Here is a 16377-nt window from a genome sequence, read left to right as displayed (position 1 = left end):
GTTAAAAGCTGAGATAGGCTGAAAGCTAGGCCTCTTGTGCCAAACAGTTAAGCCAAGGTGTAAATGCAAAGGGAAGATTTTTTTTTTTTTTTTTTTTATTATACTTTAGGTTTTAGGGTACATGTGCACAATGTGCAGGTTTGTTACATATGTATCCATGTGCCATGTTGATTTCCTGCACCCATTAACTCGTCATTTAGCATTAGGCATATCTCCTAATGCTGTCCCTCCCCCCTCCCCCCACCCCACAACAGTCCCCGGAATGTGATGTTCCCCTTCCTGTGTCCATGAGTTCTCATTGTTCAATTCCCACCTATGAGTGAGAACATGCAGTGTTTGGTTTTTTGTCCTTGCGATAGTTTACTGAGAATGATGTTTTCCAGTTTCATCCATGTCCCTACAAAGGACACGAACTCATCATTTTTTATGGCTGCATAGTATTCCATGGTGTATATGTGCCACATTTTCTTAATCCTAGTGAACATACAAATGATAAGGAAGCAAAACAGCTTTCTTGCTGATATGGAGAAAGTGTGAGTGGTCTGGATAGAACACCAAAGAAGCCACAATATTCTCTTAAGACAAAACCTAATCAAGAGTAAGACCCTAAATCCCTTCAATTCTATGAAAGCTGAGAGAAGTGAGAAAGCTGCAGAAGAAAGGCTGGAAGCCAGCAGAGGATGGTTCATGAGGTTTAAGGAAAGAAGCTCCCTTCATAACATAAAAATGCCAAGTGAAGCAGCAAGTGCTGATGTCACACCTGTTGCTGCAATTTTTTGCTGGAGGAATTAAATATGTCCTAAATGTTGCAGCAAGTTATCCAGAACTAGCTAAGATCATTGATGAAGGCAATTACACTAACCAACAGATTTTCAATGTACACAAAACAGCCTTCCGTTGGAAAAAGATGCCAGCTGAGAAAAGTGGGAAATTCTGGCCTTCTCCATTATTATCAAGCCTCTAAAGATTCTGGAAATACCCCTATCTCAGCCCCACAGTCCATGTGACTTTAAAAAAAAATACGGAGGAAACTGTGAAAACCATATCACCCAGATATTCCTAGCTAGAGAGGAGAAGACAACGCCTGGCTTCAAAGCATCAAAAAACAGGTTGACTTGTCTAATGCAGCCGGTGACTTTATGTTGAAGCTGATGCTCAATTACCATTCTGAAAATCCTAGGAATTATGCTAAACCTACCCTTCCTGTACTCTATACGTGAAACAACAAAGCCCAGATGACAGCACAAGAGTTTAGAGTTTACAGCATGGTTTATTTAATATTTTAAGCCCAGTGTTGAGACCTACTGCTCAGAAAATAAGATTCCTTTCAAAATATTACAACTCTTTGAGAATGTACCTGGTTACATCCAAGAACTCTGTGGGAAATACACAAAAAGATAAATGCTGCTTAAATGCCTGCTAACATAACATCTATTCTGCTGCCCATGGATCAAGCAGTAATTGTAGCTTTCAAGTCTTATTATTTAAGAAATACATTTCATAAGGTTATACCTGCCATAGAAAGTGATTCTTCTGATGGGTCTGGAAGAAAACCTTCTGGAAAGGATTCATCATTCTAGATGCCACTAAGAACATTTGTGATTTATGGGAGGACGTAGAAAAATGTCAACATTAAGAGAAGTTTGGAAGAAGTTGATTCCAGCCCTCACAGATGACTATGAGGGGTGCAAGACTTCAGTGGAGGAAGTAACTGTAGATGTTTTGGAAACAGCAAGAGAACTAGAATTAGAAGTAGAGCCTGAAGAGGTGACTGACTTGCTGCAATCTCATGATAAAATTTGAATGGATGAGGAGTTCCTTCTTACAGATGAGCAAAGAAAGTGGTCTCTTCGATGAAATCCGCTCCTGGTAAAGACGCTGTGATGTCATTTTTGAAATGACAGCAAAGGATTTAGAATATTCTATGGACTTGGTTGATAAATCAGCAGCAGAGTTTGAAAGGACTATGCCAATTTTGAAAGAAGTTCTACTGTGGGCAAAATGCTATCAAACCAAAACACATATGACAGAGACATCTTTCATTAAAGAGTCAATCGGTGCAGCAAACTTCGTTGTTGTCCTATTTTCACAATTTGCCACAGGCACTTCGGCTTTCAGCAACCACCACCCTGATCCATCAGGAGCCGTCAGCATCGAGGCACGACCCTCCACCAGCAAAAAGCTGATAACTCGCTGAAGGCTCAGATGACCAACAGCATTTTTCAGCATAAAATCTTTTTAAATTAAGATATTTACATTGTTTTTAGACATAATGCTATTGCACACTTAATAGACTACAGTGATGGTATAAAAATAACTTTTATATATACTGAGAAACCCCCAAATTTGTGTAACTCACTTCATTGTGATACTCGCTTCATTACAGTGATCCGGAACCAAACCCATAATATCTCCAAGGTATGCCTGTGTTTATATCGTTGTTAATGGTGTAGTTTTAAGCTCTCCTAGGTACATATTATTTTAGTTTAAAAAATAATATATTATCATGCTTGAGGACCAAAAATGTATCTGGGATCTAAAAAAAAAATGTGTATAAATAGTGGAACAGATCACAACTTCTTTAAGTTCTCTTACCATCTGCAATTTTATATTGTTGCTATAAAACCTAGAAGTTCAACTTCCAAAATATAGTGGACACCTGTTTTGTCAGTGGCATTTATGTGCAAATGTAATTAATTAGAAAGAAAATATATAGCTAGACTTACGTTTTCACTAGATTCTCTTGCATCCTAGGCAGTTGATCCATCTGTTGCCTTTTAGAAACTTGATGTAAACCAGAACCCTGAAATACAAAAATTTGAGTGTTTATCCTCTTAGTTCATAATTGATTTCAGAAATAAGATAGTCAATTCTCAGTTAACTCCCCCATAACCAGGTTCTTTTGCAGCATGTGTAAGAGAAGCTGAGAAAAATGGGAAATTCTGGCCTTCTCCATTATTATCGAGCCTCTAAAGATTCTGGAAATCCCCATATCTCAGCCCCATAGTCCATGTGACTTTAAAAAAAAAAATACAGAGGAAACTGTGAAAACCATATCACTTATGTGGTATAGATCATTAAAACTTCTTGTAGTAGACACTAAATATAGATAATGCATGCACCCTGCCATTACAGTAGATAAGACAATAGAAGCTATAGTATTTTGAGGCAGAAATAGAAAGACAAGATAATATTTTCATTTTTGCCTATCTTGAAATTCCTCCAGGATATAAAAGTGGAGATTTCTAGTGGTCAGTGTAAATGTAATCTGCAATTCAGAAACAATTGAGAATGATGATCTTAGAGATGGCAAATGAAGCCAAGAGTGAATGAGATCATTCATTGAGGGTACACAGAGAAGTAAGAGAATCAATAACATAAACTTGAGAAAGCAACTTTTAAAGGATAGGACACTTACCAAAGATAGACAGGCTATCATTTAAACAGTAAGAAAACCCAGGAAAAAATACTATCATGGAAGTCAAGTCAGGGAGGGTGGGGAGTATTCAAAGAAGTGAGCATGGTTAGCAGTGTAAAATGCCTCACAGATGCTTCACCAAACTTGAGGAGTTGCTGTATTTGGCTATTAAGAGATAAACTGGGTGAAAGCATGATGGCAGGGTCACAAGAGAAATGAAAAGAGATAGAGAACTAAAAAGCAATGGCAATGAGTATATTCTTTTATTCATGAAGTTTGGCTGAGAAAAAGAAAGCTAAGGTGGTAGTTTTATGAGGACAGTTAATCGTAAAGTAAAAGTTTGTTTTTATTTTGTTTTGGTGGAAGAGTTGAGCATGTCACAAGCAAAGGATAAGCCAAAGGCAGTAAAAGAGAGATTAAAAATATGAGAAGGGATATTATTAAGTAAGTCCTAGAGGCAGCAGATAAGACTGGGGAAGAGGTTTGGGATCATTTTCCTTTAAGACAGGAAGAATAGGATAGTGAATTTGAAAATAAAAAGGAGGAAAATTGGGTTTCACACCTGATTCTCTTTTTGTGTGTGAGCTAAGATATTAGATCATTTGATATGAGTGACAGGTTTGGGTATATTGGAACAGAAAATAGAATTCATTCATTCATTCAGCTAATGTTATTGAGCATCTACTATATGCTGCCACTACATTAAGCACTCAGGTACAAAGACAAACGGGTTATGGTTCTATTGGGGAAACAGCAAAATAAGTAGGTGATTACAATTAAGTGCCTTGATGGAGATGTGCACAGGTGCTTTGCAAGCATACAGGAGATGTAGCTAATTGAGAGTACGGGGGGCTCCACCTGGAAAAGCAGCCAATTAAGAACCAAGGAAAGGATGTTCTAGGTAGAAGGAACAGTAAGGACCTTAGGTATAAAGCAGCAGATACATCCAAGCATAGCACATAGCATTTGGTGTAACGGCAGTCTAAGATATTAGCAGGGATAAGGCTGCAGAGACAGGAACAGCCAAGTTGAAGAGTACCCTGCAGAGACCACACCACAAGAGCTTTGCTGTGATCCTCTGGGTAATGCAAACTGCAGGTTTTTAACAGGAAACAACACTATTGTATCTGTATTTCAGAATGATAGGCAGCAGAGAAGAAAAATGGGTGTGGCAGAGTTAGTTAAGACTTTGGTAACTACGCTGTTGACATTATATCTAAAGTGCTAAATTTAAACCCAAGTACTACATTTAAACCTAAGTACTACATTTAAACCTAGGGAGCCACATTTTTAAATGAACAGTAACAGAATTGTCCAAAAAGGCAGCTGAAATACCTGGTCAGTCTGGAACCTATGTTATGAGGAATGGCTAATGTAACTTAATGTTTTAGCTCAGAAAACAAAACAAAACAAAACAAAAAACTATGGGAAGACTGAGAGTCATTTACAAATCTTTGAAAAACTATCTTGCAGGAGTGTAGACTTGTTCTTATTCTTCAGAGGATGTAACTAAAACCAGTGGATTTTAAGGAAGTTTCAGGAAAAGAGAATAAGAGGCATCATATGATGTTTTAACAATTTTAACAATTAGAACTCCCCGATAATGAAACAGAAAAGCCTCAGATTCCTTATCTGTGAGCTAAAAGCATTATATTCCTCAATCTCTCAGAGCCATTGCTAAAATCCTATGTTTACGAAGATAGAAGCTAAAACTTAAGTTTATTGTGTGTTGCGAAAAGCTCTAATCAGTCTTTCTGCCTGACTTTTAAGTAATGCAACATACCTATGTATTAAAAAGCAATGTCCGTAGTGTACTCATGTTGTGCATATCAGAAGACTCCCAAGAGTGGGAAACTCAGTTTCATTCAAAACAGTGAATCAAGAGTGAGACAAGGCTACAGAGAGGACAGCAGCAGAAGGATAAACAGCACACTCAGCAAATAGCTCTAGTTATCTACCAATGAATCAATTATTTATGTATTCAGCATGGGAAGAACTGCAAATCATCCATTAATCTTTCCAATCACCGTAGTATCCACATGGTTAGAACTGTCCTTCACTATAAAGATTAACAATTCACTCTAGAGTGAAAATCCTTATTAACATTTATACTGGGGACAGGATTAACATCTTCCTGGGAAGCTGTTAAAATAGGCTTTTCTCATATGTTCAGTGATCCTGTGGAGTCAGAGTAGGATTATTTCACGTAAGTGAATTTTTCAGATAAACAAAGGTAAATGAATGATTTGGGGACAAAAGACTTTACTTTTAACCTTAAAAAAAATCCTCCAACAATGTTTTATATATCACCTTTTTCTTAATAATTTGGGCTTATGATTATGAACGTAAATTTCTATTTTATGTTCAGTTCAGTAAATAATTTTTGCATATTTGCTTTTCGCCACTCTTTGTGAAAGAGAATAGAAAGCATGAGTCACCCTGACTGACCTCAGGGAGGAACCTACAGCTGAGTGAAGCAAACAGATATATCAGCAATAAGGGACCAAGAGGAAGGCTAAGGCAAGTAGAAATTCTGGTGCCCCTGTCACAGAGAGAGGGGCTAGGAAAACCAGAAAAGAAACACAGGAAAATGATATTCACCATTTACTGAAATTTAAAACCTATTACGTGTCAGAAACTTCACCCAGCACTTCACATACATTATTTCTCTACATACTCACAAAACCCCTGCAAGATACTGATATTTCCTTTTCACAGGTGAGGAAGGAAATTAAGTCCCAGAAAGGTCACACAGTAGTAAGTGCAGAGCTGGGATTCAAATTCAGATTTGCAATGCCACTATAGTCTGGTCTTTTCATCATGTCATGGCCCCATAAAGAGGTAGTGTTTGTGCTAGACCTTGAAGGAAGTGGAATTGGCACGTATGAGAAGGAGCACATTCCAAGCACATAGTCTGAGGAAAGGCATAAAGATGCCTGTGTTCTAGGAGGAATCAGTGCCTTCAGCCCAGTATCAAGGACCATGAAGTTTGAGCTAATCATCCATTTTACAGACAAGAGACTACAAGAACTGATCCTATCTTGTCTCAATTTCTTACTTACCTTAGTCAACACTACAACACATACTTCCCTTTACCTACAATAGAACTGACTTTCTCAAAATTTTCTAAATATCCCTCTATTGGCTCTAATCCCCAAACCTAATGCCCTTCCCCTCAATCCTTTCATTAATCCCTCTAGATATTCTGGATCAGTGACTAGCAGATTATTCTTCATGCCACTCCCATCCTCAAAATCCTCTACCTCCTTGTCTGACCTAGCTATGTCTTCAGGACTCCAACCCTCTTTTCGGCTCTTCTTCCCTTGACTGTCACTGTTGAACTTCTTCAGAGCAATATCCTAGACTATATTTTTCTTTTCCCACTGTATGTTCTCCCCAATGCATTTCATTCATTCAATGACTTCAGTTTTTATATGTTAATAATTTTCAAATCTTTGTTTCTTGAGATTCATATATCCAACTGCTCTTTGGACACTTCCATTTGGTTAACACACATTGAAAACTGAGTTTACATCCTAATCTTAAAACATATGCCAAAATAAGATTAATATTGATTAAATATTTAAATGTCAGACATTATGCTATACAAATACTAAAATATGTGGTGAATGCTATGAAACATTGAGATGGCCTTTTTAACTGTAACATTAGAAATCATAAATAAAAGAGCTGTGACAACCTCAAAACAAAAACGCTACAATACCAACAATATCATAAATAAAACTGAAAGGCAAATGAATAGCTTGAAAATAGATGCAACATCTCTCATAACTTACTGATCACCTCTTTGTCCTGTATTTATAAGTACGCACTTCTACCAGCAGCAATTCTGATCTCTCAAGATCTTACCACGCATAATTATAAAGTGAAGTGCCTTGAATTTCATGATAGCACAGAGATAGCAGCTACCTGTTTGAATTCTAGTGATTAGGGGTGAAACTAAAAGGATAATTAAGGAAGCAAATATGAAAAATAACCTCTTAATTTGGAAAACGGTTATGTCCTTTTTACTTTTTTTTTTGTTTTTCTGAGATGGAGTCTTGCTCTATCACCCAGGCTGAAGTGCAGTGGTGTGATCTTGGCTCACTGCAACCTCTGCCTCCCGGGTTCAAGCTATTCTCCTGCCTCACCTCCGAGTAGCTGGGACTACAGGCGCCCACCACCATGCCCAGCTAATTTTTGTATTTCTAATAGAGACAGGGTTTCGCTATGTTGACCAGGCTGGTTTCAAACGCCTGACTTCGTGATCCGACCACCTCAGCCTCCCAAAGTGCTGGGATTACAGGCTTGAGCCACCGTGCCCAGCCCCTTTTATCTTTTATATAAGTTGTATATTTTCCAGTCTACCCTCCATATTTAGAAACTTAATTCCAACATCTGCTTCTCTCCCAAATCAAAAACAAAACCTAGAAAAGTGAAAAACGTAATTTATAGTAAGAAGAAGCACTTAGAATTTGGAAATAAAAAAAGAGTTAACCTGAGACATTTCAGCTAGGTATGTACGGCGTTCATTGTTGATCTTCTGGTAAGCCTGTGTGAAGATACAAAAGCAAAGGGTCCAACATATGAGAAGATTAGCAATACTAGCAAGACTAAGTTAAGGTGTATGTCTCTATAGTATAGGAAATAGTTTTGTAAGCATTTTGTGATAATTATAGAGTAGGTTTGTAGATAACATTAGAAATAATGGCAGTTTCAAAGGAATTGCTAAGTATAGAGTAAAAACAAACCTTTGATTCTTGTTCCAGTTGAAGTGCATAGTATTTCACTTGACTTTCAAGAGTCCTCTTTTCTTTTTCTAGCTGTTTAAGTAATGTGTTTAAGGATTCCTAAAAATATAAATAGTAAAATTTTATATGTACTCATGTTCTAAACAAAGTAAGAAATGACCATCAATTTCTTCACTAGCAAATGCCTTGTATACCTAATATTCTGTGATTTCATAATTCTATGATGTGTACTTTTTTTTTTTTTAGACAGTCTCACTCTGTCACCCTGGCTAGAGTGCAATGGCGTGATCTGGCTCACTGCAACCTCCGCCTCCCAGGTCTAAGCGACTCTCCTGCCTCAGGCTCCCAAGTAGCTGGGATTACAGGCACCTGCCACCATGCCAAGCTAATTTTTTGTATTTTTAGTAGAGACGTGGTTTCACCATGTTGGCCAGGCTGGTCTCGAACCCCTGACCTCAGGTGATCCACCCACCTCAGCCTCCCAAAGTGCTGGGATTACAGGCGTGAGCCACTGTACCGGGCCGATGTGTACTTTTTAAGTAATAGTAATAATCACAATATTTATTAAACCCTAACAATATGTCACGTATTGTACTAAGTGTTCTTCTTTTTTTCATATTAAACTATCTTTATTTGAAAAACGGTATCGTACAAGCCTAACACTCTCTATCAAACTTCAGTAAGGGCAATTTCAACATCAACTAATGAATAGTAGCTAAACTAACAGGAGATCAATCAAAAGCGCTTTCAAAGAAGCAGCACCGGCTGATGTTCTGCTGAGGCTGTGGGCATTCAGGACCTGGCTACAGAGAAAACAGAATCAAACCAGCTGGTGCTTTGGACCCAAACCCTCACATCGTGACCTGCCTCCCTCCTGGGGGCCCTGGCACTTCCGGGTTCCTTTGGCACTTCCTGGCCCCTGTGGGGGCAGGAACTTGGCCTCACAGTTAGCTGGCTTCTGCCTGTTGTGGTCATTTTTTTTTCCAGAGTGCCCAGAGTGCTCTCTCAGTGGACATGGCGGTCATCCAGCTTTCCTGAGGTGTTTTCTCATAGAAGAGTCTTGCTATGAAAACTGGAAGTGTCTTTCTTCAATTCTTGGGCCAGTTCTTGGAACAACTTGTAGCAGTCTGATACAAGCAGTTCAAGTTTTCATGCACCTTGTGAAGCCTCTGGTTGGAGTCCAGGCAGTAGGTGTCCTCCTCCGTGGACTGCTGCTGAGGCCCCATCACGTGTTCTCCATGCAGTTCAGATAGAGTGGGGAGGGTCAGCTACAGCTTCAGGAACTCTCCCACAGGCTGTGCCCTTGCACCCTGCAGAAAGGCCTGCTCCCTGGCGTGCTGGCTTACACCTGTAATCTCAGCACTTTGAGAGGCTGAGGTGGGTAGATCACTTGAGCTCAGGAGTTCAACACCAGCCTGGCCAACATGGCGAAACCCTATCTGTACTAAAAATACAAAAATTAGCTGGCATGGTGGCGCATGCCTGTAATCCCAGCTACTCGGGAGGCTAAGGAAGGATAATTGCTTGGAACCCAGGAGGCAGAGGTTGCAGTGAGCCAAGATTGTGCCACTGCACTCCAAGCTGGGTGACAGAGCAAGACTCCATCAAAAAAAAAAAAAAAAAAAAAAGGAGAGGGCTGCTTGCCGATCAGACTTTGGACTTGTCCTGTGAGTTCTTTCCTTCTTTGGATTTCTTCCCATAATTGCATTCTGCTTCTCCAGCTTCCCCTCAGGAAATAAGAAGGATGCACCTAAGCTACCATTGTCATCCACAGTCTTCAGAGGAACTTGTGGCCGAGACACTGAAGAGGACCCACTATGTCCTGCTTCCCCAATCCCCATTCACTGCCAAGTCCCCATCCTCCACGTAGTCTCTTACCACCCTTGAGCAGATGCAGGGCGCTCAGCACGGTGTGGGCCAGGGAGGTCAGTTGTCTCACTCCAATATTCATGTGGGCTGTTTCATTCCTGTCTTGGCCTGCTCCAGCCTTTCCTTCTCCTTCTTTGCCTGCAAGCGTTGCTTCCATCTTGCAATTTCTTGGCTGGGCAGCTGTGCAGGTTGCTGATGGTCAGTGCTGTCATTCAGATCATCTGCAGTTTGCCTTTGAAGATCTCCAGCATGCTGTGAAATGTGAGGGACGTGATTTGCATCAGTCACTTGGGGAAGTTCAGGAGGCCTGTTTTTCCACGCTTTTCTCATAAGCTCACTGTTTTAGTTCGTTCTCATGCTGCTATGAAGAAATACCCTACACTAGGTAATTTATAAAGAAAAGAGATTTAACTGACTCATGGTTCTGCATGGCTGGGGAGGCCTCAGGAAACTTACAATCATGGTGGAAGGCACCTCTTCACAGGACGGCAGGAGAGAAAATGAGAGCAAGCAGGTGAAATGCCAATTATAAAGCCATCAGATCTTGTGAGAACTCACTATCACCAGAACAGCATGGAGGAAATAGCCCCCATAATCAATGACCTCCACCTGGTCTCGCCCTTGACATGTGGGAATTATTACAATTCAAGATGATATTTGGGTGGGAACACAGAGCCAAACCATATCACTCAGTCACGTCCTGAAGGGAAGGCCTGCTCATTTCATTTAGAACCCCTCAAGCAGAGGTTTTGGAGTGATCAAGGACTGACCTCCAGCATGGGTGATATGAGGTCCCCACGGGCCTGGTGTGCTGGCCACAGCTTGGTCCTGGCCTCTCTGTGGACCTCACCCCGGCTTGAACCCCTCTGGGCCGTCTCTTCCCTTCTTACTGCATGTCATCTCCTGACCATAAAGGCCACCACGGCAGCGCATGTCTGATCACCCAGAGTGTCCATAGGTTCCCTGGCACTAGTCCCAGGATTCTGCACATCACTAATTACTACTGCCCACAGGTAGGCCAGCAGCAGCTGGGTAGGCACTGTGTGGCAGGCAGAGGTGCTCTCTGACTCCTGAGGGCTCTGCAGCTCTGCTTCCATTTGCCAGTGGCCTGTGGGCCACAGCTGACCACTAGTGTTCTGTCTTTAACATAAACAAGGGCCTAATGACCAGGTAGAACACCCATTGAGCTGGGGATAGGGGAGGTACCCGGTGTTATAGAAAACTGTGCTCTTGATTCGGCTGTACAAACAGAAAGTGACATTACTTATGCAATGCCTTGGGGGAGTGGAAAGAGCTCATGGCCGCCCCTAGCTCAGGCCACTCCAGGCCCCATCTAGCCCTACAGCACAGCTAGAAGGTTAAAGCAGGGCTATCTCATAGCCCTGTGTCCACACATAATCCTCTCAGGGCACTGTGGTGGCCCATCCCTGGTGAGGTTCATTACCCTAATTTCAAGTTTCCTTCTGCTTCAGGGAAGCCTGGTCCTGCCTACAAAGAGTCTGTCTACCGGCTAGGCGTAGTGGCTCATGCCTGTAATCCTAGCAGTTTGGGAGGCTGAGGCAGGCAGATCACGAGGTCAAGAGATCGAGACCATCCTGGCCAACATGGTGAAACCCCGTCTCTACTAAAAAATACAAAAATTAGCTGGGTGTGGTGGCACGCACCTGTAGTCCCAGCTACTCGAGAGACTGAGGCAAGTGAATCGCTTGAACCCGGGAGGCGGGGGTTGTAGTGAGTCAAGATCACACCACTGTACTGCACCCTGGCAACAGAGCAAGACTCCATCTAAAAAAAAAAAAAAAAAAAAATCTTTCTACCTTACTAGATTGAGCTGCTTTACTGTAAAAGGGACTATGTTTTCTTCATCTCCATATCCCCAGTAGCTAGCCAGTGCCCAGTATACACTAAGGGCTCAGTCATTGTCTTATTTTGTTGTCTACTCTGACTTAGGACATGTCACTTCCCCTCTTGACCTCTATATTCAGATCTGTGAATGAGTAAGTGGGTAAAGTCCCTCTAGCTTTAAAACCCCTCCAATATAGACAGAACTCAGAAACCAGAACCAGAAGCTGAGGAATGGTGAATGGAACATTTTCCCTGGTGTGATGGATGAGACCGTAGATCTGGCTACTAGGGTGATTTTTTTTGCCACTTGAAAGCCTCTACAGAATTTGACCCTAGTTTTCAAATCAGACTCTAGAATGATCTTCAGTGTTGGTGGTTTTGCTTTTGAGACTGTTATTGACACAACAGCTTCTGGAAATCTTTTTCACGGAGTGTATGGGGGCTTCTTTGGCCAAATTGGGTGGGTGCAGGCTCCATCATCTTGGCAGCTGCTGTCTGGGCCACAGCCTGTCTGCTGAGTCCTGCTCCCCTACAGAGGTTTTTGTCAGAGGCATTTGAACTAGAGCAACTCCATCTTGAACAGAGGCTGGGTAACATAAGGCTGAGACCAACTGGGCTGCATTCCCAGGAGGCTAGACATTCTCAGTCACAGGATGAAATAGGAGGTTGACACAAGGTACAGGTCAATAAAAGGATGCAGTAAAGAAATGGGGCAAAACCCACCAAAACCCTAGATGGCAACAAAAGTAACCTCTGGTTATCCTCACTGCTCATTATATGCTAATTATAATGTATTAGCATATTAAAAGACACTTCTATCTGCACCATGACAGTTTACAAATGCCATGGCAACATCAGGAAGTTACCTGTATAGTCTAAAAAGGGAAGGAACCCTCATTTCCAGGAACTGCCCACCCCTTTCATGGAAAACTCATGAATAATCCACTCCTTTAGCATATATAATCAAGAAATAAGCACAAAAATAGCCAACCAACACCCCTGGGGGCTGCTCTGCTGATGGAGTGTCCATTCTTTTATTCCTTTACTTTCTTAATAAACTTGCTTTCACTTTACACTATGGATTTGCCTCTAATTCTTTTTTGTGCAAGATCCAAGAACCCTCTCTTGGAGTCTGGATCGGGACCCCTTTCCGTTAACAGTTTCTCCAGACATTACAGTGTGACTGGCCATGTCATCTGTCACAGGTGTGAAAACAATCAAAACCAAGAGCCTGAAGCTGCCGGGATGAGTGCCTGCAGAGGAATCCTGCTCCCTGCAGACATATCTAAAATGTGTTCCTGTGCTGGGGCCTGCTCTTTCCAAGAAGGCAGGCTCCAGGGACTCCCAGGATCCTGCTCCCTCGGATACCATGGCCTATGTAGGCAGCAGGACTAAAGTGGTGAGAGCCGACATGATAGTGAGGGCTGAGAGCAGGATGGCGGAATTAGAAGGCAGTGTCCTGCTCCCTGGCGATGAGCTGAGTCACTTGGTCCCTGTCTCCCCCTCAGAGCCACCATCTTGTCGTGGCTTCCCTCAGGAACATTATGAGCTCTCCCCCAGGAAGCGCTTCTTGGTTTCCCATTGTTACTGGATGGAAAGTCTTGACTGCCAGTTGTCCAGGTTCTTGGTGTATTGAACAAAGACTTGAACAAAATGCTCAAAGCAATGGATGACAGTGACATACATTTATTTAAGCAAAAGGACACTCCACAGAGTGAAACAGGCTTAAGTAAGTGGCTCAAGAGGTCTGAGTATGTTCCCTGGGGTTACTAAAAGAACTTGATAACACCCTTTAGAGGTTTCAAGTTGGTTACACCCTACGCAAATGAAGACAGCCCACGACCAACCAGAGGCTGAAGATGTGGCCTGCAATCAATCAGAGGCTGAAGTGGAGTTACACTCTATGCAAATGAAGGATAGGCCCACGACCAATCAGAGGCTGAAGTGAAGACTTGGCCCACGACCAATCAGAGGCTGAAGTGAAGACTTGGCCCACGACCAATTGGAGGCTGAAGTGAAGACTTGGCCCATGACCAATCAGAGGCTGAAGTAAAGACTTGGCTCGTGACCAGTCAAAGGTTGAAGTTTTCCTTTAGGTTTAATTCCAAGAAGTCAGAGACAGGTTGGCTTTAGGCTCCCTGTCTCCAGACCCTATTCTCCTGCCTCATCTTCTCCAGACTCCCACTACATGGTGGCCTCTCTGGCCCTGCCAGGGACTGGGTGCAGGGAGGGGAGGGGTGGCTGACAGGCCTGCCTGAGGCAGGTGGGCAGTTTGTGGCCTTCGGGCATGGCCTGCTCCAATGGTGGTGCCTCCTCGGCCTGCCCCAACACAGTCCATCTCCATGCCTCTGGGAGCCCTGGGCCTAAATGCTTTTCATAGATTATTTCATTTAATCCTTATTACAGTTGAAATGGCCAATATATTTCTATTTAACTGTTGAGAAGATTGCAGCTTATAGAGATTACATAACTGGCTCAAAGACACGCAGCTAATAATGGTAGATCTGGAATGTGAACCCAGGTAAAATGACTCCAAAGGCCACAGAGGGTAAACAATTATTATATGCCTGTTCATTTTATTGTTACCATTGTAACAAAAGCGGTACAGGCAAAGACATTTAAAGAGGATGTCCTATTGTTAACTGTATACTCTAAGTCGATTTTTACTTCCTGGTGAAAACTAACTTAGAAATCTACAGAAACAGGATCAAACAGGCATCCAAATATAGGAAAAAGTATATGGCACCTTTTTTATAAAAAGATGGAATGTAGTGAATTATCTTGATCCACATCAATAATACCATACATATACATAATTATAAATTGTTAGAGAAATATACAATTAAAATGTATAATTTTTATCTTCCAATCTGAGTTACACTAGTTTCCTGGTATTAGTGAAATAAATGTAAGCAAACCCTTATGTAAAAAACTCCAGCTATTTGTGATGAGGAGTATCTAGGTTAAGGTCTTACTTTCTACAACTGGTTTACTCTGTAATATCCTCACGATTCTCCTGATTACCAACCTTTAGTGCCTATTCTACCACTCTACTTCTTTCACTTCTTTGGCTTGATAAATAATCTCCTTTTCCTGATCATATTGTTTCTTTTTTGTGTGTGTCAGTGCATCCCTCACAAACTCTAGAACTTTCTTTTCTGAATCCTACTTTTCATAAGAGCCTCCTACCCCCATCTGTTTTAGCTTTTCAGAGAGGACCTAGAAGTGCACGGTTTCCTGGGTATCACATATAGAAATGTAGAAAAGCTTTCAAGAATCTAATAATCCTTCTACCTGGCCAACATTCACTGAGGGCAGAAATCTGTACTGATTTGATGACTGGGGATGAGGAAATCCGGGAAAGAGGTATGTGGATGGTCCTATAAAAGTGGGAACAAGGGTGAAATCTCTGTATTGTGCAGTAATTTTCACCAGAGAGCACCCACTATGTAAGAGGCATTAAACCAAGTGGACCAAAGGCTTAACCAGGAGATAGCATCTGGTTTCTGTTCTTGGTCACCCCAGTGGGTGGACAATGAGCTCATGAACAGTAACCACAGTGGCTGAGATGGCAACTTTGCATTGGCTCAACAGCATGGGTTCCTTCCCACCAAGACTAATCTAGTACTGCTGCTGCTCAATGTCTAGCCTGCCAACAAGAGACGACAACATAAGCTCCTGTTACTGTGCCATCCTTCAAGATCAATCAGCTGCTTGGTGGCAAGCTGATTATACAAGATGCCTTCCAACCTCAAAAGAGCAACAATTCATCCTGACAAGTGTTCCTGACAGTTTTACCTTTCCTACCACAGTGCCTCAGCCAGCAACATAATTTGGCAATCTATCAGTTCTGAGAAGGGAGTTTGTTTGTTTTTTCACTCAAAAGGGCTCCTTTAGGCCAAAAAGACAATCTTACCAACCTTTTCAGGTGGGACTGGCTGGACAGTCAACTGGTTGATATCCAAGACTGGCAGCCTAGCATAATTAGTGGCTCAAAGTATATGAGTTGAAGGCAGAATGCTAGGCATAGAGCTAATCTGTAGCAAAGAAAACCCACACTACCACTAGAAGATAACATGTGCCTGTTCTGTAGGAAAGCTGTATTCTTTATGATTAGACTTGCCTCCAGAGCCTGCCCTGTGATCACAGAACTGAACATTAGAAACATGCCACTGGGAACTTGCTGGTTGGAACTTATTGCAGTGCATTTGTGAGTTCAGGTAAATTTGTCAGTTGATTTTAGCTCAACAGACCCAGATGCCAATTTACTCTAAATCTGCTTAGGTCTGGGTTGTTTAATCATCCCACACTTTTTAGTTTTTTCTTATACTCTGGGAAAACCATTAAGAGGTGCCACTGCTGAGAGACTGTCACATGTCAAAAACTTTTTCAGGAAGTTCATATATAGGAATAACTGTCTACCCCTCTAGTGCTGCCCAGAAATGCTTGGCCCCACCCAACTTGAATCTACCACTCAGAAATGACTTATGTTAA

The 16377-nt window shown here is 41.8% G+C and overlaps 1 protein-coding gene across 4 annotated transcripts in view; it reads right to left on the bottom strand.

Annotated features, from left to right (window-relative positions):
• The window catches only part of CCDC169 (coiled-coil domain containing 169), a 70587-nt gene that overhangs the window by 20011 nt on the left and 34199 nt on the right, over positions 1 to 16377 (bottom strand). For all 4 annotated transcript variants that reach the window (XM_030818526.1, XM_030818524.1, XM_030818527.1 and 1 more), the window contains 3 exons: positions 8170 to 8268; positions 7917 to 7970; positions 2727 to 2803 (listed from right to left, as the gene is read on the bottom strand). In XM_030818526.1, the coding sequence (XP_030674386.1) occupies positions 2727 to 2803; positions 7917 to 7970; positions 8170 to 8268 (230 nt within the window). The remainder of the gene's footprint in view (positions 1 to 2726; positions 2804 to 7916; positions 7971 to 8169; positions 8269 to 16377) is intronic.

The sequence above is a fragment of the Nomascus leucogenys genome, chromosome 9 (genome assembly GCF_006542625.1).
Source record: "Nomascus leucogenys isolate Asia chromosome 9, Asia_NLE_v1, whole genome shotgun sequence".
NCBI classification, from domain to species: Eukaryota; Metazoa; Chordata; class Mammalia; order Primates; family Hylobatidae; genus Nomascus; species Nomascus leucogenys.
The sequence above is the reverse complement of the archived record's forward strand: the minus strand, read 5'-3'. Positions and strand labels throughout refer to the sequence as shown.